This window comes from Perkinsus marinus, assembly GCF_000006405.1.
Source record: "Perkinsus marinus ATCC 50983 genomic scaffold scf_1104296944428, whole genome shotgun sequence".
Lineage (NCBI taxonomy): Eukaryota > Perkinsozoa > Perkinsida > Perkinsidae > Perkinsus > Perkinsus marinus.
The window spans coordinates 565,915-582,116 of record NW_003211397.1 but is presented as its reverse complement, the minus strand read 5'-3'; the positions used below and the strand labels follow the sequence as shown (position 1 = coordinate 582,116).

The 16,202-nt window shown below is 46.4% G+C and overlaps 4 protein-coding genes across 4 annotated transcripts; 1 reads left to right on the top strand and 3 right to left on the bottom strand.

Moving 5' to 3' along the window:
• Positions 1 to 2,764: 2,764 nt before the first annotated feature.
• Pmar_PMAR019195 (60S ribosomal protein L27a, putative) lies at positions 2,765 to 3,355 on the bottom strand. The gene is made up of 2 exons (XM_002780248.1): positions 3,145 to 3,355; positions 2,765 to 3,093 (listed from the first exon to the last, which is right to left on the bottom strand). The coding sequence occupies exons 1-2, from the start codon at positions 3,342 to 3,344 to the stop codon at positions 2,850 to 2,852; spliced, it is 444 nt and encodes a 147-aa protein (XP_002780294.1). The 5' UTR covers positions 3,345 to 3,355; the 3' UTR covers positions 2,765 to 2,849.
• A 2,450-nt stretch (positions 3,356 to 5,805) lies between these two features.
• Positions 5,806 to 6,771, bottom strand: Pmar_PMAR019194 (hypothetical protein; the record flags this gene model as incomplete). Its single annotated transcript, XM_002780247.1, has 1 exon — positions 5,806 to 6,771. One exon carries the CDS (start codon positions 6,769 to 6,771, stop codon positions 5,806 to 5,808), a length of 966 nt encoding a protein of 321 aa, XP_002780293.1.
• Positions 6,772 to 9,238: 2,467 nt separating this feature from the next.
• On the top strand, positions 9,239 to 10,111 carry Pmar_PMAR019193 (hypothetical protein; the record flags this gene model as incomplete). The annotated part of the gene is made up of 1 exon (XM_002780246.1): positions 9,239 to 10,111. The coding sequence occupies one exon, from the start codon at positions 9,239 to 9,241 to the stop codon at positions 10,109 to 10,111; it is 873 nt and encodes a 290-aa protein (XP_002780292.1).
• Positions 10,112 to 11,894: 1,783 nt separating this feature from the next.
• Positions 11,895 to 12,539, bottom strand: Pmar_PMAR019192 (hypothetical protein; the record flags this gene model as incomplete). Its single annotated transcript, XM_002780245.1, has 1 exon — positions 11,895 to 12,539. One exon carries the CDS (start codon positions 12,537 to 12,539, stop codon positions 11,895 to 11,897), a length of 645 nt encoding a protein of 214 aa, XP_002780291.1.
• Positions 12,540 to 16,202: the final 3,663 nt, after the last annotated feature.

Below are 16,202 nucleotides of genomic sequence, written 5' to 3'. Positions count from 1 at the left end.
TGCGGGTCTTTCGAAGTGGGAGCATTCTGTTGCTGCGGCGACTGTCGAGATTGCCCACCGGGACACTGCTGTCCTGGAGACTGCCGAAAGTAACTCTTGGGAAGACCATCAGTGAAAATATTCTCTCTTGTTTTTTGCAACATGAGAATGTTATATGGAAAACCGTACGATATTCCCACTGGTGTATGTGGTAGTCGCAGCAGCGAAAGAAGCGACTTGATTCTAGCTATGTCTCGACAATTGTGTCTTTTTTTATTTCTCTACTGCGATAACTTTCTCTCGTAGGGCTATAGCTGTATTATTGGAGTTTTACCCTAGTGATACGAAAAACACTAGTGCAAAACATATTCCACGACCACGGCATACCGCGAATATCGCGTTTTTCACCGAGATTTACACCACTCCACGTAAAACGGGTCGTGAAACTCCTATTATTACAGGGCCGTGGGAATCACAAAAGGAGACAGTTCGGTGGGCCCATTAATAGATTATGAATTAGAAGTATTAACCGGAACCACTCGATCACGTAACTGTTCCCCGGAGTTTCACCCTAGTGATATAAAGAACACTAGTGGAAAACATATTTCACAATTCACTTGGCGAAAAACAAGTGTGTTATCGGTCGCGGAAAAATATACGTCTTAAATTTACGTGGAGTATTACGCAACTTCACGTTAAACGGGTCGTGAAACTCCATTATATATTATTACATTACATCCTTCATTTCGAATTGCATGTGAGGTACGAGTGTCCGTTGGGAACCTACAATGCTGGCCCGCCCGAATATTGGAAAAATAGACAAGACGCTATGCGGTACTCAGCAAGGGATGTACCGCAGGAGGTATCAGAGCTACTCCACTATGAAAATTCTGTGAGTGTTGATGCGCTCCTCTATGGACTATGAAATTTGCTAGGTAGTGTCCGTTGAAGAGGAAGAGGATGCAGGTGGGAGTGAAAATTGTTGAGTGTTTTTCATGTGATTAAAATCGTGTCTGTTGATGTAGAAATATCAGCGGATGACCTCGCATTACAATTGGCGACTTGCATGCCTTGTCCGAATGTTTCCAACAGCTATAGGAAAGATATGCGGGGAGCTATGAGTGTAGCAAATTAGTATATTTTGGGGTTTTGGAACTTGGCCTGGATTCCAGGTTGGTGACTGTGAACGATGGAAATGCCAAGATGATGACCTTGGCATTTCTCGTGCGCTTCCAGGAGTTCCAAACTGTCAAGTGGCGTGTGAAAATTTCCGACAAAGCACGGCGACTATTGGGTGCGTTGGGCTCGAGAGGTGAAGGGAAGAGCATCCATCGTTCAGGTCCGTGGAGAATCCTAAAGTGGAGGAAATTTATTGTCCAGTTTCTTGTAAGTGGCAGGAAATGCCTCGTGTGTTAGAAATGTTATGCTAATGCATTTAATTATATCCGATATATTAAATTTATTATATACCGTAAATTGGTGTAATTACTAAACAATTTGCCACATAGATAGATAATACCATAATGATTCAATACAATATTAATGGACAACTATAACATGATACGAACTCGGCAAAGGTTCTCTTAGGTGGTTATTGCGGAAAGGGTCCGTCAGAACCCACATGCCTGGAATCAATTCGTGGATCGGCGTTCTCGTCGAAGCTGGGTCGGGGACTATCCCTTTGTTCGACTTTGTTGTTAATTCTGGTGAACATGTAGGATGATCCATGATAATGATTCCTGTGTTACTGATGGTGGTGATGTGTTGAAGTCTCGGCAATGTGTGGAAGTTATCCAACAGGAAAAATATCTGTGATTTGCATCGCTCCGCCTTCTTCGGGAAGCTGATATGCACACAGCAAGTGAGTTGCAAGATCATTGCTTGCAGTGTAGGAAAATATGCACATAGCCAACTACTTGTGTTCAAAATGGTGAGGAAATTTTGGAAAAAATGTCGACGGTTTTTGTCCAGGCCTTCTACCCGAATTCTCATGTTAAGCTTTATAATTAGTAAGGAAATTCCTCAGCTCAGTTGAGGGAACCAAAACATATATTCCAACACCGATCGCTTGGGTTCTCATTGTAGAAATCCGATATCACTAAATAGTTGAACCTCGGGAGAATGGTGCATTGAAACATCATATTAAGAGCTTGCTTATAGCGGATAGGATATTGCCAGGCTTGTGTGTTCACTTTGTGTATTGAATAATTTCATCTACCTCTTGTAGTTACCACATCGCTCACTGCGGTAACTGTTAGCAGTTAGTGATACATTGACAGTGTTTGTTGCAGCTTTGAGGAAATAGGCAGAAATGTAGCCGAGATCTCATTCGAGAGTTGATGCATGCAGTGATGATCTCACGATGTATTCTGAGACGAAAAAAGTGACCTGTGTTCGTGAAGGCTCTGGGAATGGTTTTCCTCAATAATAAGGACGTTTGTTCACTCGTACTATAATAAAACTATGCCGAATAATAGGTCGGCGAGAAATATTTCTCCAGGCAACAAAGTTTCCACTTCCGTGTTGAACATGGAATGCATGAGCATAACTATGATAATCGACGTACTAGACACTTTTTATAATAAAAAACGAACAATGCGGCGTTCCACTTACTGTCCGAATAATCTAGTTCAGTCAATTCTCTCTTAGTTTAACTCCAAATTCTCGAGTACTTTGAATGAATGCTTTACAGTGTCCCTGTTCTTGACAATAGACGGATAGGAATTACCCAAGACACATCGACATCTCCCAATTGACACCACTCAAAACGCAATGAAAAGAGTCTCCGAGATGACCTCCAGCCACCAAAGTCGTCTTTAGTAAGCAATGGAAAGTGCTGTTGCTTCTCCTGGCGACAACGGTACAAGCATTTAAGCGGTAAGGACGCAAACACCACCAACGGCCTGAATCTTCTCCTCGGCCTTCTTAGAGAAGTAACGAGCCTTGACGATGACGGGCTGCTTGGGGAGGTTACCCTTGCCGAGGACCTTGAAGTAGCCGGCCTTGGTACAGTCGATTACCGGGGCCTTGTCCTTCTTGTCGGCGTATTGGAGACGAGTCTGCTCAGAAACGAGGGACCACAACTTCTCAACGTTCACTTCAGGGCGGTAGAACCTAGAAATAATAATATAGGAAATCATGTGCACTTTTAGATAGTGGTATTACTTGTTTTTCTGAAGATGGAAGTAACGCATACCAACCTTACCGAAGTAACCAGGATGGTACTTATCGAAGTTGATACGATGGTGATGCTGACCACCGGCATTACCGTGTCCACCAGGATGCTTACGGTGCTTGCCGATACGGCCGTGACCGTGGGACACGTTTCCTCTATGCTTACGGGTCTTCTTAAGGCAGGCAGTCATCTTCTGTCGAGATGCACTTGTCCTTGGAGTTCTCAGGACAAATCGATTAGGCTATACTAGAGACCGTTGAGGAATTACAAGATTTAGTCAAGATTGCAAGTTTTCCCTTTCTGACTAGCGAATGTGATGTAAAGCGTCTTGTATGTTTCGAACAGTGTATTGTCTTGACACTGTTGTAGATTGAGATCTTCGAGGGGGTGACGGTAGAAGAGACTGAGTAAAATCGGGGAGGAAAAGATTATCATTTCTCATTTGCGAGTAAGCGCGACACAACGTAAGTGGACAAACGGCGTAAGTAGAGGAAAAACGAAAGACACTGTGAAGGTTCATTGGACACTCTGAAACCCCTCATGGTGTTGCGTCTTACATTTCATTAACGTGCAGGTAATGATGGTATCTTTTCTGACCTCGTTTGTATCTAACACGTCCAACCACAAGATACTCCATCGGAGACTTGTGTTGGCCATGATGCTTTCAATTCCACATATCTGCGTTTTATGGCATGTTTGAGCTTCGTAAGAGAGTCTTTCAAATGACCAGCAGCCTTTTGGAGTGTTCAGTAGAATACAGTGTGAACCAAACAGTTATACAAACCGATCTTTTTCGAATTTTGACAGAACCAGGACTAGAAACCAGTTGTTAATCGATTCACACTGTCTTCAAAAGAAAGCTTGTATCAGTTACTGTGAGATTCGCAGTCCATTCAGGATCGTGAAATCTGATTTCACGGATAAACCTGCGTACTAGGACAAGTTCATGCAGCACCACATGTCTCAACGACAGCCTAACAGGACTGTGAGGTTTGTGGTGTTAATCTGAACTCAGGATGCAGTGTACCAAGTGTGTGAGGGGAACTGGGATAAATTTGAACAGCGCTGCAAAATATGTACTCGCTTTCTTCAGCTGAGCTCAATAGTTTCCTCACTTACCACAGGACTTCGTATACTAATCGACAAACATTCCAAAAGTGGACAGAAACTAACAGAAATTCTTCAAAGAGTTTAGATATTGTCACCAACACTTGTGGTTGGTGATGTGCCAATTTTACCACACTGAATTTGAATACCACACTTCTGCTCCTTTCCATTCGTTGTGTCACTTCAGTCGTAGCCTGAATTATCACTGTTCTTCATAGCTGCTGTGAGTGTATGTGAATTGAGGCGAGGGGATATAGATTTGCGATCAACTTCGAATATGATGCAGATGTTACACGGTAGCTCGTATCTCTTCTGTATCCAGTCTATATGTGCTCAAAGCTCTCACCTACATCTACTCTCTGCTTAAAGTAAGATGGGCGGATGATGGGACTTATTCTGCCTGTCGAGCCATTCAGTTGTCACTAAAAATCATATCATTTGCTAAGGTGTCGTTTCCTCGAGGAGATCATCTGGTCAGCTCTTAGAGAACCCTTCAGATAGGAAGCCCGAACAGTGTTGGCCAAAGCTGTTGTAGTGCCGTGGCGATGGATACGTGAAGTTTGAAGGAAAAGTCCTCGCTCGGATACACCGTATCTGAGAGTAAACTCTGGTGATGGATGTTTGTTTATGATACTCGAAGAGGATGCCAGTCGCAAGGTGGGGGCCCAGGGGATCGTACGAAAAGACAGTAGCTACTCCAGTCTAAATCACAAGGAAATGAGAATTTCTCCCTATATTTTATCGTGGGAAAATTTATCTTAAAAGTCGTATTTCATCCGCACGAACTTTTTCGAGTCGCAGATGCTCACAGGTTGTGAACCTATACAACCCGGAGCAGCAAAATGAGATTATTCGTTCTTTTCCCATTTCTTGAAGATATTTTTTTATTCGATAATATGAAGGCTATTACTTTTTGTGGTCTTATATTCCAAGGTTTGGAAGTATCCCCAGTCATTAAGGGTACTGCCGGTCTCTCTGAACCTGCTGTTGCTCGGATTCTGGAGGAGTATGATGCTCTGATAGATAATGAAGCAAAGCGAAAATGGATTCGCTCATGGGCGGGTCTATTTCAGTGGCTGATTATGGAAATCTGAAACACTCTTTCTCGTTTTTTGATATCCGGGGCGCGAACTTCCCAGCGTGCGCACTGCGCAGAACCGGCACAAATGATTAGAAAGGTCTATCACTGCTTGTGTTTTTCCACACAGTGGTAACTTCGAGGTCTAGAAACCTGGAACTGGGATCGAAGAAACATACATTATTACATGGTGTTCGGAAAATTAGGAACAAACTATCAGTTGCATTGTTAGCCGCCAGATTTGGCCACTCGAACCAAAAACCTTCACAACGCGACAACATGTGCAACATCAACACTTTCCCTTATACATATCCCAACGTTTGCTTTTGGAGACATCTATTTGGGTGAACTTGGTGCCTGGATAGTTAATGACGTTAGACTAGCGCTGCGCTAGTAGCGCACTCAACCCTGAGAGATTATCAGTATTCCGGTTACGCGTTTAACGCTGTGAAAAACTTACCGTCGTTTATATATCTACGTAGTCGGCCATCATCGTAGCTGGGTTGTCGAGTTCTAAATCGGTATCGTCCTGTGCGAGGAGTCTTTCCTCCATTCCGTCTCGCATCGTGCGTCTGTGTAGAAAGGCCCCTGGTTTCCTGATCGATGTAATGCTCCTGGCAATGCGAGACCGCATACGCTTGAGCTTGCCAGGCTCCTTGAGGCCAAACAATCTCCTTAGATGGCTCCTGTCGAAAGGCTGCCCGACCATAGTATTCAGTCGAGCGCCATGGAAGCTTTCTTTCGTGCCATCAAATTTGGTGGGGTCAACAGGCTCGACGATCAGATTGACAAATCTGGTCTCTCCTGGTATGCCAAAATAGCACTTTATCGCTTTTCCGATCATAGTGAAGATCAACTTAGTGACTTCTCCCTGCGGATCGTTCACTCGGACTTCCTTGATGCGCGACCGTCCATCGAATTTGATCGTTGCTTCGAAACCATCCTCGCTAAAGCCGTAGTAAACACCATTAGGGGCAGGCTCCTCCGCAGCCATGCTGAGGACGAGCTCACCTCCCGCGCACAAACTATTCGCGGTGGTGACTACAGGATTCTCCTTCGCCAAGCGCTTCACCGTCCGATTTTTCCATTCGTAACTTTCGAAGGTCTCGAAGCACGTTTCGCCGCCTATCTCGCCAGACGAATAGAATTGCCTTGATCCTCTTATATCACTCACAGTATACAACCAGGCGAAACGGCCGGTACCAGGGTATTGTATCATGAATGGTCGTGTATAAGTGCAGTTGATGCCATTTACCTCACGAGAGTCCACTTTTGATAGTTTCGGACGCATGCCCTTCGGCCATGGGTCGAAGTAGTATCTTACTCCCTCACTCTCTCCCATGAGGAACTGTTGTGGCTGCTTGTGGCTCCTCACGATCCCGACTTGAAATGCAAGCACCGCCAGGATGATAAGATATGTGGCAGTAGGCATGCAAGATGGGAGACGTTTCTAAAGGAACAAGAAAAAGATTCTGAGACAATGGACATCTCGTGTAAGGCCGAAGTTGTGGGGCGATCTGACAACCATTACGATCCTCACGGGCATACTTAGACCCCATTTAAGGTCTCAGTCACCAAGCCTTTCGACAGTTCGCTGTAGGGAAATAACAGAGCAGTGCAAGCCATATCTGTCAAGCGATTAGTTGCCTAGTTGTGGGTGAATTCGAATGGTTGAGTCGGTGGATGTAGGAGGGGGCGTCGAGAGGCTCTCGAAGAGTCTCGCTTGTCCCCCTCCTTTCTCTTTGCCATTCGTTCCCCGTTATTCTTATCCCCCGCTTCCCTCCATTTACATCAACCTAGATTGAGGTAGGCTTCAGTTCGCTGATACTACTGTCGCGGGGATTTCGGAACTGAAAGAACGCTCGAAAATCGAGATGCCACCAAAATGTCTCCGAGGCGGGCGCAACGGCGAATTCCTCAGGCTGTCGCGTCGAATCGTCGAAGACACTGAAGCTCAGCGACTTAAATAAAGCATACACGAAGAAAGGCAACCATGTGGATCAGTCCGAAGTTTAATTTCAGCTCGCACCACACGCCACCACCCGACATATTTGAGCGTGGGTGATTAGTGTACCTTTATGATGGGGTACGGGAGTGTGCCGCATCCGTACCGTAATTTCTGCCGTATTACGAGGATGGATAGGCAAGCGTCCGCCGGGCGTTTGCATTCATGACCACGCAGACGGCCCGAGGTTACCTCGGGTTACTCGGAGTACCTCGGCGAGGTACTCCGAGTACCGAAAGGGCCGTATTGTGATCGTCGAACAGCTTCCCTGGTAAGCCTTCCCAGCATGATCAGACGTAGAACTTGGAGGATGTGGTGCATGCGTAACCTCGCTGACGGGAAGATACTCAGTATCTGATACTGTGTTGCCACTTGTGACGATCGAGTACAATCACCAAGCGTAACTGGTTCCCAGTTGAGACAACCGGGTGTTTTGACGGCAAGCGTTTTGCTCGCTCCTTGTCGGGCGAAATAGCGTAGTAAGTCGTGGAACATGCCTTAGCGCGGATCTTTCAGGAATATTCGAATTCTTTGGACCCTTCCTTGTCATCCATAGTAGACAATCACACAGAATATTCTTTCTCATCCTTAGAAGGTTGGATAAGTCGAATCATATAAGTGCATTTTACATCGTCTACTTGTCGAAGGTAAATGTCCCATCCACGCAGAGACATCTCCTTAGGCTACAGTTGGAAAAAGAATATTGTTCCATTATGAGATTTTCCCAGAAGTCCTCTGGCAGAAGAAACAGTGGTGGTAGTTTGTCCGCGCGTCTCACGATACCAGCTTGTATCAGATTGATGAGACATAAAACAGAAGGCGTGTGTAGCATGGTAGTTCACCGACGGGGAGGGAAAGTGTGCTGTTAGAGGCTACAACCGAGGAATTCCGAGTCGGGATCCATGATATATCTGGCCATCGCGAGTAAGGGAGATATTGTGTAACAGAAACGGCATATATATGACACAACACGGCTCTTTCGGTATTCGTCGAATACTATTCGAGGCACCTCGAGGGGGCCGTCTGCATGTCAATACGGCAGAAATTTACGGTACGGGTACGGAACACTCCCGTACCCTATCACGAAGGTATTCTGATTAAGTTAATTAGTCAAATGAATCAACCATGTTCAAATATATCGGGTGTGGCGCGAACTGAATTTCAAGTTTGCACCGGCCCACACAGTTGCATTTCTTCCTGTTACAGGCATCCTGTACGCTGAGTGTTTCCAACACTGCATGCAGTCGAACTATTTCGTCGTTGCGCCCGCCTTGGAGACATTTCGATGGCTGCCCGATTTTCGGGCGTTCTTTCAGTTCTGAAATTCCCGTGACAGTAGTATCATCGAACTGAAGCCTACCTCAATCTAGGTTGAGGTAAACGGAGGGAAGAAGGGTATAAGAATGAGGGTAAAGGAATGGCGAAGAGAATCGAGAGGGACAAAGGAGAATTCTCTTCGAGAGCTTCTCGAAGCCTTCTCCTACATCCCACGACTCAACCATTCGAATCTACTTATAACTAGGCAACTAGTCGCTCAATAGATATGGCTTGCACTGCTCCGGTTGTTGTCTACAGCGAACGGCTCATCAAAAACTGATCACAAGATAAAAAGTTGATCGAAGATTCGAGTCTAAGGGTTTGGTGGCTTAGACCTTAGAATAGGTCTAGGTATGCACGTGAGGGTCGTAACAGTTGTCAGTTCGCCACACAGCATTCGCCTCGCACGAGATCATTAGTGAGCCTGGTAACTCTTTGATTCTCTCAGGGTCTCCTCTTATCCCGTCAACAAGCTTTTACAGCTCACATGCCTCCTTCCACATATCTGATAATCCTGCTGGTGCTTGCATTTCAAGTCGGGGTCGTGAGGAGCCACAATCAGCCACAACAGTTCCTCATGGGAGAGAGTAAGGGAGTAAGATACTACTTCGACCCGTGGCCGAAGGGCATGGGTCTGAGCGTATCGGAGTTGGACTCTCGCGAGGTGAATGGCTTCTCGTGCCATCATACACGACCATCTCTGGTACCATTCAAGTACTCTCAATCGGGCTCTGCCTGGCTATACACTGTGAGTGATATAAGAGGGTTCAGGGAGTACCACACTTCTGGTAACATAGCCCGTGAGACGTGCTTCGAGACCTTTACACATGCCGAACGAGGAAAACAGAGGGCAAAGATCTTGTCGTTGGAGCATCCTGTAGTCACCACTGCGAATCAGTTGTGCGCGGGAGGTGAGCTCGTCCTCAGCATGGCTGAGGAGGAGCCTGCCCCTAACGGTGTTTACTACGGTTTCACCGAGGATGGTCTAGAAGTAACGATCAAATTCGATGGGCGGTCACGCATCAAGGAAGTCCGAATGAATGGTCCGAAGAGGGAACGGTACACTGAGTTGATCTTCAGTATGATCGGAAAGGCGATAAGCTGTGTTTTTGGCATTCAAGGAGAGGATGGGGTAACCGATCTGATCGTCGAGCCTGTTGACCCCACCAAATTCAATGGTACGAAGGAAAGCTTCCAGAGCGCTCGACTGAATACTATGGTCGGGCAGCCTTTCGACCCGAGTAATCTGAGGAGACTGTTCGGCCTCAGTGAGCCTGGCAAGCTCAAACGTTTGAGGTCTCGCATTGCCAGGAGCATTAGATCGATTAGAATACCCGCATTTTCCATGCACAGACGCATGATGCGAGACGGGATGGACGAAAAACTTCTCGCAGAGGACGAGATCGATTCAGAGCTTTCTCGCAACACAACTCAGATGATCGCCGACTAAGTTCATGAACGACGGTAAGTTCATCACAGCATTCTTCACCATAAATACTGATAACCTCTCAGGGTTAAATAGGCTAGATGGCTAAGAACATGGTATCAAGTTGGAGTATGTGTCCGAGATTGTGTTGATGTTGTACATGTCGTCACGTTATGAAGATTTTGCGTTGAGTGGCCAGATTCGGACACCAACCATGCCAATGCTATGCTGCCATACGCTAAAAACGCAATGAATTATTATTTTCTGATTTTTCTTGTATTCCATGTAATTATGTACATCTCTTAGTTCCTTGTTCCAGGTTTGTAGACTTTGGATTAACCACTGAGCGGAGTGACGCAAACAAGTATGAAGTATTCTATTTTTTGAGCTAGTTCTGCGCGCGCTGGGAAATTCGCGCCTCCGGATATTAATAGTTGATTATGAGAGGGTCGATCGATTTAGTGGAATTTTCCATATTTTCATTGTAGCACTCGTATTCTTTTCATCACAACATGTCATATTGATGAAGAGATAGAAGAAAAATGCCATTGCTCTGGACTCCCGATCCTATCTTCCGTCCGTCTGCGCAAAGCAGCCCCTGATTGTCTGATCGATCTTAAGCTCCTTGCAATTCGGGAGTCCAACGCCCTCAACCTGCTCGATTGAGGGATGTCAAGGAGTTGCTGTATATCATTAATGTCGAAGGGCTGTCCAACTGTAGTGTGCAATCAAGCGCGCAAGATGCAACCCTATGTGTCGTCGAACTTGGTAGGGCCAACAGACTCGAGAATCAGGAGAATCAAGAAGTCTCCATTGATTTTCCATTCGTAAGCGACGCGTAGCCTATCGCTCCTCCGATCATATTTAATATCAACTTGTTATATCGCCATCTTTGGGGAACTTTTATCTCGACGTGTTCTATTAACGACTCCCCATCGAACTGCGTAGTTGCTTCCAGACCATTGTCGTCGAAGCCGTAGTAGATACCGTTCAGAGAAGGTTCCTCCCGAGCTTGCTGGGCAATGGTTCATTATCCAAGCATGACTAATTCCTCAAGTATTGCGAGAGCCGGATGCTTCGACGGCGATCGTTGTGACCGCTCTTTGTCGGGCACAATATCGTCCGACAGTGTCGGCTTTTAGGTACCTGTCATATGATCGTCGTCCACGTCACGTAGAGTCTCTAAACGGCCTATGATACGTGAATGACGGTACTCCACGCTAGACTCCATGACACTCGATAGTCTCGAGTGTAGGCCCCCCCGGGGTTCATAATCGGACCTAGGACGGGCCAGAGGTATAGAATCATATTCAACTCGTTGTTATACTGTAGGTTTAACCTACTAGGTCTGACCTAGTAGGTCATGAGGATGAGGCGTAAGGAGCAGCTCAGGCGAGAGGCTTCTGCCCTTAACTAGTAACATGATATTACCAACATCAATGAACCGACTAATGTGAGGAGCTCGAGGGCCGTTCATCATGGAAAGGCGGCGATACAGAAGTGCGTTGAATCTCCTTAAGAACACAATTCGCACTATGCAAGCGAACTAGCTGCCTAGTCTCCACTTGAACCAAACAAAAGTTCCCAGGAGCGTGGCAAGCTGCCACGGCAACATATACATTGACATTATTTTGATACATCTCTAATTCATTGCTCACATGCCATCGTGCGTCTTTCATCGGCGCTCCTTTAGGGATAACTAGCGTCTCAAACCTGTAGAATAATCAAAGAAGGAGCCTAGTCGCACTGACTTACATCATTATCGTCGTTTTCTTATCTACTCGGTGAGCGGCCGGCCTTTATTATCTTACGCATCTGCAATACCTTCTGCGGCCAGCCCATTTTTCATGCGCAACGCAGATCCTGGTCTTACGAGCGATTTCACGCCCGTCGCGATCTGGGAGCCAATAGCCTTGAGCTTGTTAGTTTTGCGTATGCCGAGTATGACTCGCAGTTCGTTGCTGTTGAACGGCTGTCCGATCACAGTGTTCAGTCGAGCACTCGAAAAACTCCTCCGGGAACCATCGAACTTGGTAACGTCAATAGGTTCAAGAATCAGCTCAGCTGTTGCAGATCTTTCTCTCGAACCAAACATGCAGTGTATCGCCTTTCCGATCATATTGAAGGTCACCTTGTTGTAGCGTCCTCGATCGGTACCATTGATCCCGACATGCTGAACTCGCGACTTTCCATCAAACTTGATCGTTGCTTCCATACCATTTTCGATAAAACCATAATACACACCGTTCGGAACGGGCTCCTCAAAAGCCGTGCTGAGCAATAAACCATTCTCGGTGCATATCTGATTCGCAGTGGAGACGACTGGATGCTTGAACGGCAAGGGCTTCGTTCGTTTCTCTTCGCTTACGAGAGGCAAGAATGTCTTGAAACAAGTCTTGCCCGCGACCTTGCCGGATACCCGGTATTCCTTGTACCCTTTAATGTCGTCCATAGTAGACAGCCAGATGGCGTATTCCTTCGAGGCTGCAGACGCCAACAGGTACGGTCTTACATAATAGCAGGAGAATCCGTTTACTCTTCGATCTTCAATACCCGATACGCTCCTTGACATTCCCTTCGGCCACAGCTCGAAGTAGTATCTAGTTCCCTGCTGAGACTTCCCTATGAGAATCGGTTGCTCATCGCATTTCACCAACGTCGCTTGAAGTGTCAGTATCACCACAAGGGAATACACGACACAAGGCATACAAGAGGAAGAATATTGTCGTCCAGAAGACAAGATGCGATGTGAGATTCCAGGTGGTCCCACTGCGATGGAGTCGAGTCCGATCAAATCAGCGGCATTTCCACGTCGCACAAACCGAGACGTCACGGAGCCGTCTCTGAGGCGAGCATTGGTGCATCATCGTCATTGCCTTACAGTACGGTCTTGATGGCCCGGCGAATTTTGGCATTTAGACCGTCCGTTGAAGACAATACACTAAAAATCGGTGAGTTCATCGGCGTTTACAAAACACAAGTCATGTTGCTAGACTCTTTTCTTGCTACCTTTATTGCTTTAATCATCACTTTTGACGCACATTAGAATGTTTCGTTACTCTCCCAACGTATTTCGCTTCCTGCCCACTTCTCCATCGTACGCCCCAGCAGCGCCGAGCTCGCTACTATTTTATCGCAATGTTCCCCAGAGGCGGACATATTGTTACATATTGTTGCACAGCGCTATGCGAATGAGCTACAAGCGAACGATAGCGAGCTCCCCTCAGCAATGAGGAGTCCGAAGAGCTGCACTTAGCCGTTTGTGTTCACTAGATGGGAGCATGTAGGAGACGTGTGCCATTTCTGCAATCCAAATTGCATCCGCATTTCCCCTGACTGCATACGAAAGTCGCTGCCGTCACGGCAGCCACGGCAGTGCCGTGTAACATTCAGGGACATACTGCGTGGGTATGGCAGCTATTCTCTGTAGGAAGCACGCAATAGTCCCTAAACGATCAAGTGGTTTATCTTCTTCAAGCCGTCGTCACTCGAGCAGTCACTGTTCAAGCAAGCAACTTGACGAGCTTACGAAGCTAGCTCATGATTCGCTACATACTTACTACAGAAGTCAACACTGTTGCCTCAACAGCACTTGTGACTTTAATTAAAGCACATTGAGCCATTTAATCGCATCAGTAGTAAGCACGCATCATCTTATCATATTTCCTTGCCTTCACCCTCATGATCATGCTCCGGTCTCGGAGTTGCTCGGTACTCTATCAGAGTCTCTATGTGTTCGATGATTCGAATTCCTTGCTGGGATCGTAACTGTACGGGATCGTGCAAAAATACAACAATTACTTCAGTCTATACCACGACAGAATGATATTTCCTCCTATACCTTCTCGTGGAAAATATCTCTTGAAATTGCTGTTTCACTCGCTGCGAGCGACTCGCACAAATTCACGGCGTGAATTGCAGATGCTCGCAGGTTGTGAACGCATACAGCCTAGCGCAATAGAACGTTTCCATTCCTTCATCAATATTCTGTGTCGTCGTGTGAGAAACGTGAGAGCTACGATGGAACTCTGAAACACTTGACTGAATCGATAGATCCTTTAATGACGAATTAGTGATATCCGGAGGCGCGCAGAACTAGCGGCTAATCCTACTAGAACTATCAGTTCGAATAGCGCAAAGTTTGCGCCGCAAATGAATAGAATACATATACTCAGAGTCCAGAAACCAGGAACTAAGAGACGTACATTATCACGCGGTACGTGAAAAATCAGGAACTAACAATCCATTGCATTATTAGGGTGTGATTACATAGCGATGACATGATAGGCGTCCGAATCTGGCCACTCGAACGAAAAACCTTCACAAAGTGACGACACGTACAACACTCGCATGGACACATACTCTAACTTGATACTATGTTTGTTATGATATCACGTGTTTCCTCACGTGCATACCTAGGCCGATTCTACGGCCTAAGCCTCCAAATCATTGACTCGAATTCTCGCTCAGCGTGATCAATTTCTCATGAGCACTGCAGGCAACTAGCAGGGCAGTGCAAGCCACATCTATCGAACTGTCGGATAGTGGGATGTGGCATGTGATGTAGGGGATGTGGCATTTCTTCTTCTCCTTTCTCTTCTTCCTTCCTCTCCTCGCGTCCCCTTTTTCCCTACTTCCCCCCTAGCCTACATTGGGGTGATATTCAGTTCGATGATACTTCACTCACCGGAATTTCGGATCTGATGAAACGCTCGATAATCGAGATACCACTAAAATGTCTCCGAGGCAGGCTGCACGTTGAATTCCTTCTGCTGTATTGAGCGTTAGAAACACTGGGGGTACAGAAGAGTCTGAAACGAGACGAGATGCAGCTGCCTGACCCAGTGCAAACTTGAGATTTAGTTCGTACGGCACGCCACCACCCGATATATTGAAGACTAGAGTACCCCCATGATGGGATACGGGACTGTCACAGTACGACTGTGCCGTACCCATACTGTAATTTCTGCCGTATCACGGATATGGGCCGGTGTCAAGATTCTTGGATACGCGGAAGGCTCATCTGAGATGCCCCGCGTACCGAAAGAGCCGTATTGTGATCGTCGCCCTTCTTCCTTGCATGATAAGACGTGGTGCACGTGGAACTTTGTTGACGCGAAAGGAGATACGACGTTGCCACTAGTGATGATCAAGTACGGTTGTCAGTAGAGTTTTTCGTGCTTGACTAGGTCACCAGATTTATCTGTGAGTTGCTGGTTCTGCTCTCTATGTGTGAGTCTAGGACAAGAAAACTAAAATTGAATTTCAGGGGCTCGTTTAGGCTTAGTTTATTTTCACCACATGTGTCTTGAACGACAATTGTCTGGAAATGAAGCACGCGTTCGGACTCCGAACTTCGGAGTGAGGACAACTTTCAGAACAGCGTGATAGATGAAGACGCGATATTAGTCTAGTCTTTCTGAACAAAAGCAGATCTTCCATGAGGGGACAACACGTACAGCAAACTTAGCATCATGAAAGTAGATCACATATCTGAGTGTATACATGTGTACGCCTTCGTTCGATGGAGTCTTGATGTTATCCTGAAGAGGCCCCAATGATCAGTCAAGGCTCGTCGTGCTGTGGAAGATGCGCATTATTACTGCTGGTTGTCCACCTATTTGGTAATCATGTTGTGGTATCCGAGTGTAGACTCCGCTGCATCTATTTCATCTTCCGTGCTCTCGAGCATACCTCCCGTTCGTCTGCGGAAAGCAGCCCCTGGTCTTCTGATCGATCCGAAGCTTTTCGCGATTCGGGAGCCGAAAGCACCCAGTTTGCTCGATTCAGGGAGGCCGAAGAGTTGCTGTATATTATTACTGTCGAAGGGCTGTCCAACCATAGTATTCAATCGAGCGCGCGGGAAGCTACTCTTAGTGCCGTCGAACTTGGTAGGGTCGACAGGCTCGAGAATCAGGAAAGTCATCGTTGATTGTCCATTCGTAAGCAACTCACAACTTATCGCTTTTCCAATCATATTGAAGATCAATCCATCATACCGCCATCGTTGGGGACCTCCTATCTCGACGTTTTTTATTAGCGACTCCCCATCGAACTTCATAGTTGCTTCCAGACCTTTGTCGTTGAAGCCGTAGTAGATACCGTTCGGAGTAGG

What these genes read in the sequence shown, in the direction of transcription:
- Pmar_PMAR019195 (XM_002780248.1), bottom strand. Translation starts at nt 3,344, where the DNA reads ATGACTGCCTGCCTTAAGAAGACCCGTAAGCATAGAGGAAACGTGTCC. An exon ending in TTCCATCTTCAGAAAAACAA is followed by an intron (nt 3,094 to 3,144) that starts GTAATACCACTA and finishes TATTATTTCTAG; the next exon opens with GTTCTACCGCCCTGAAGTGA.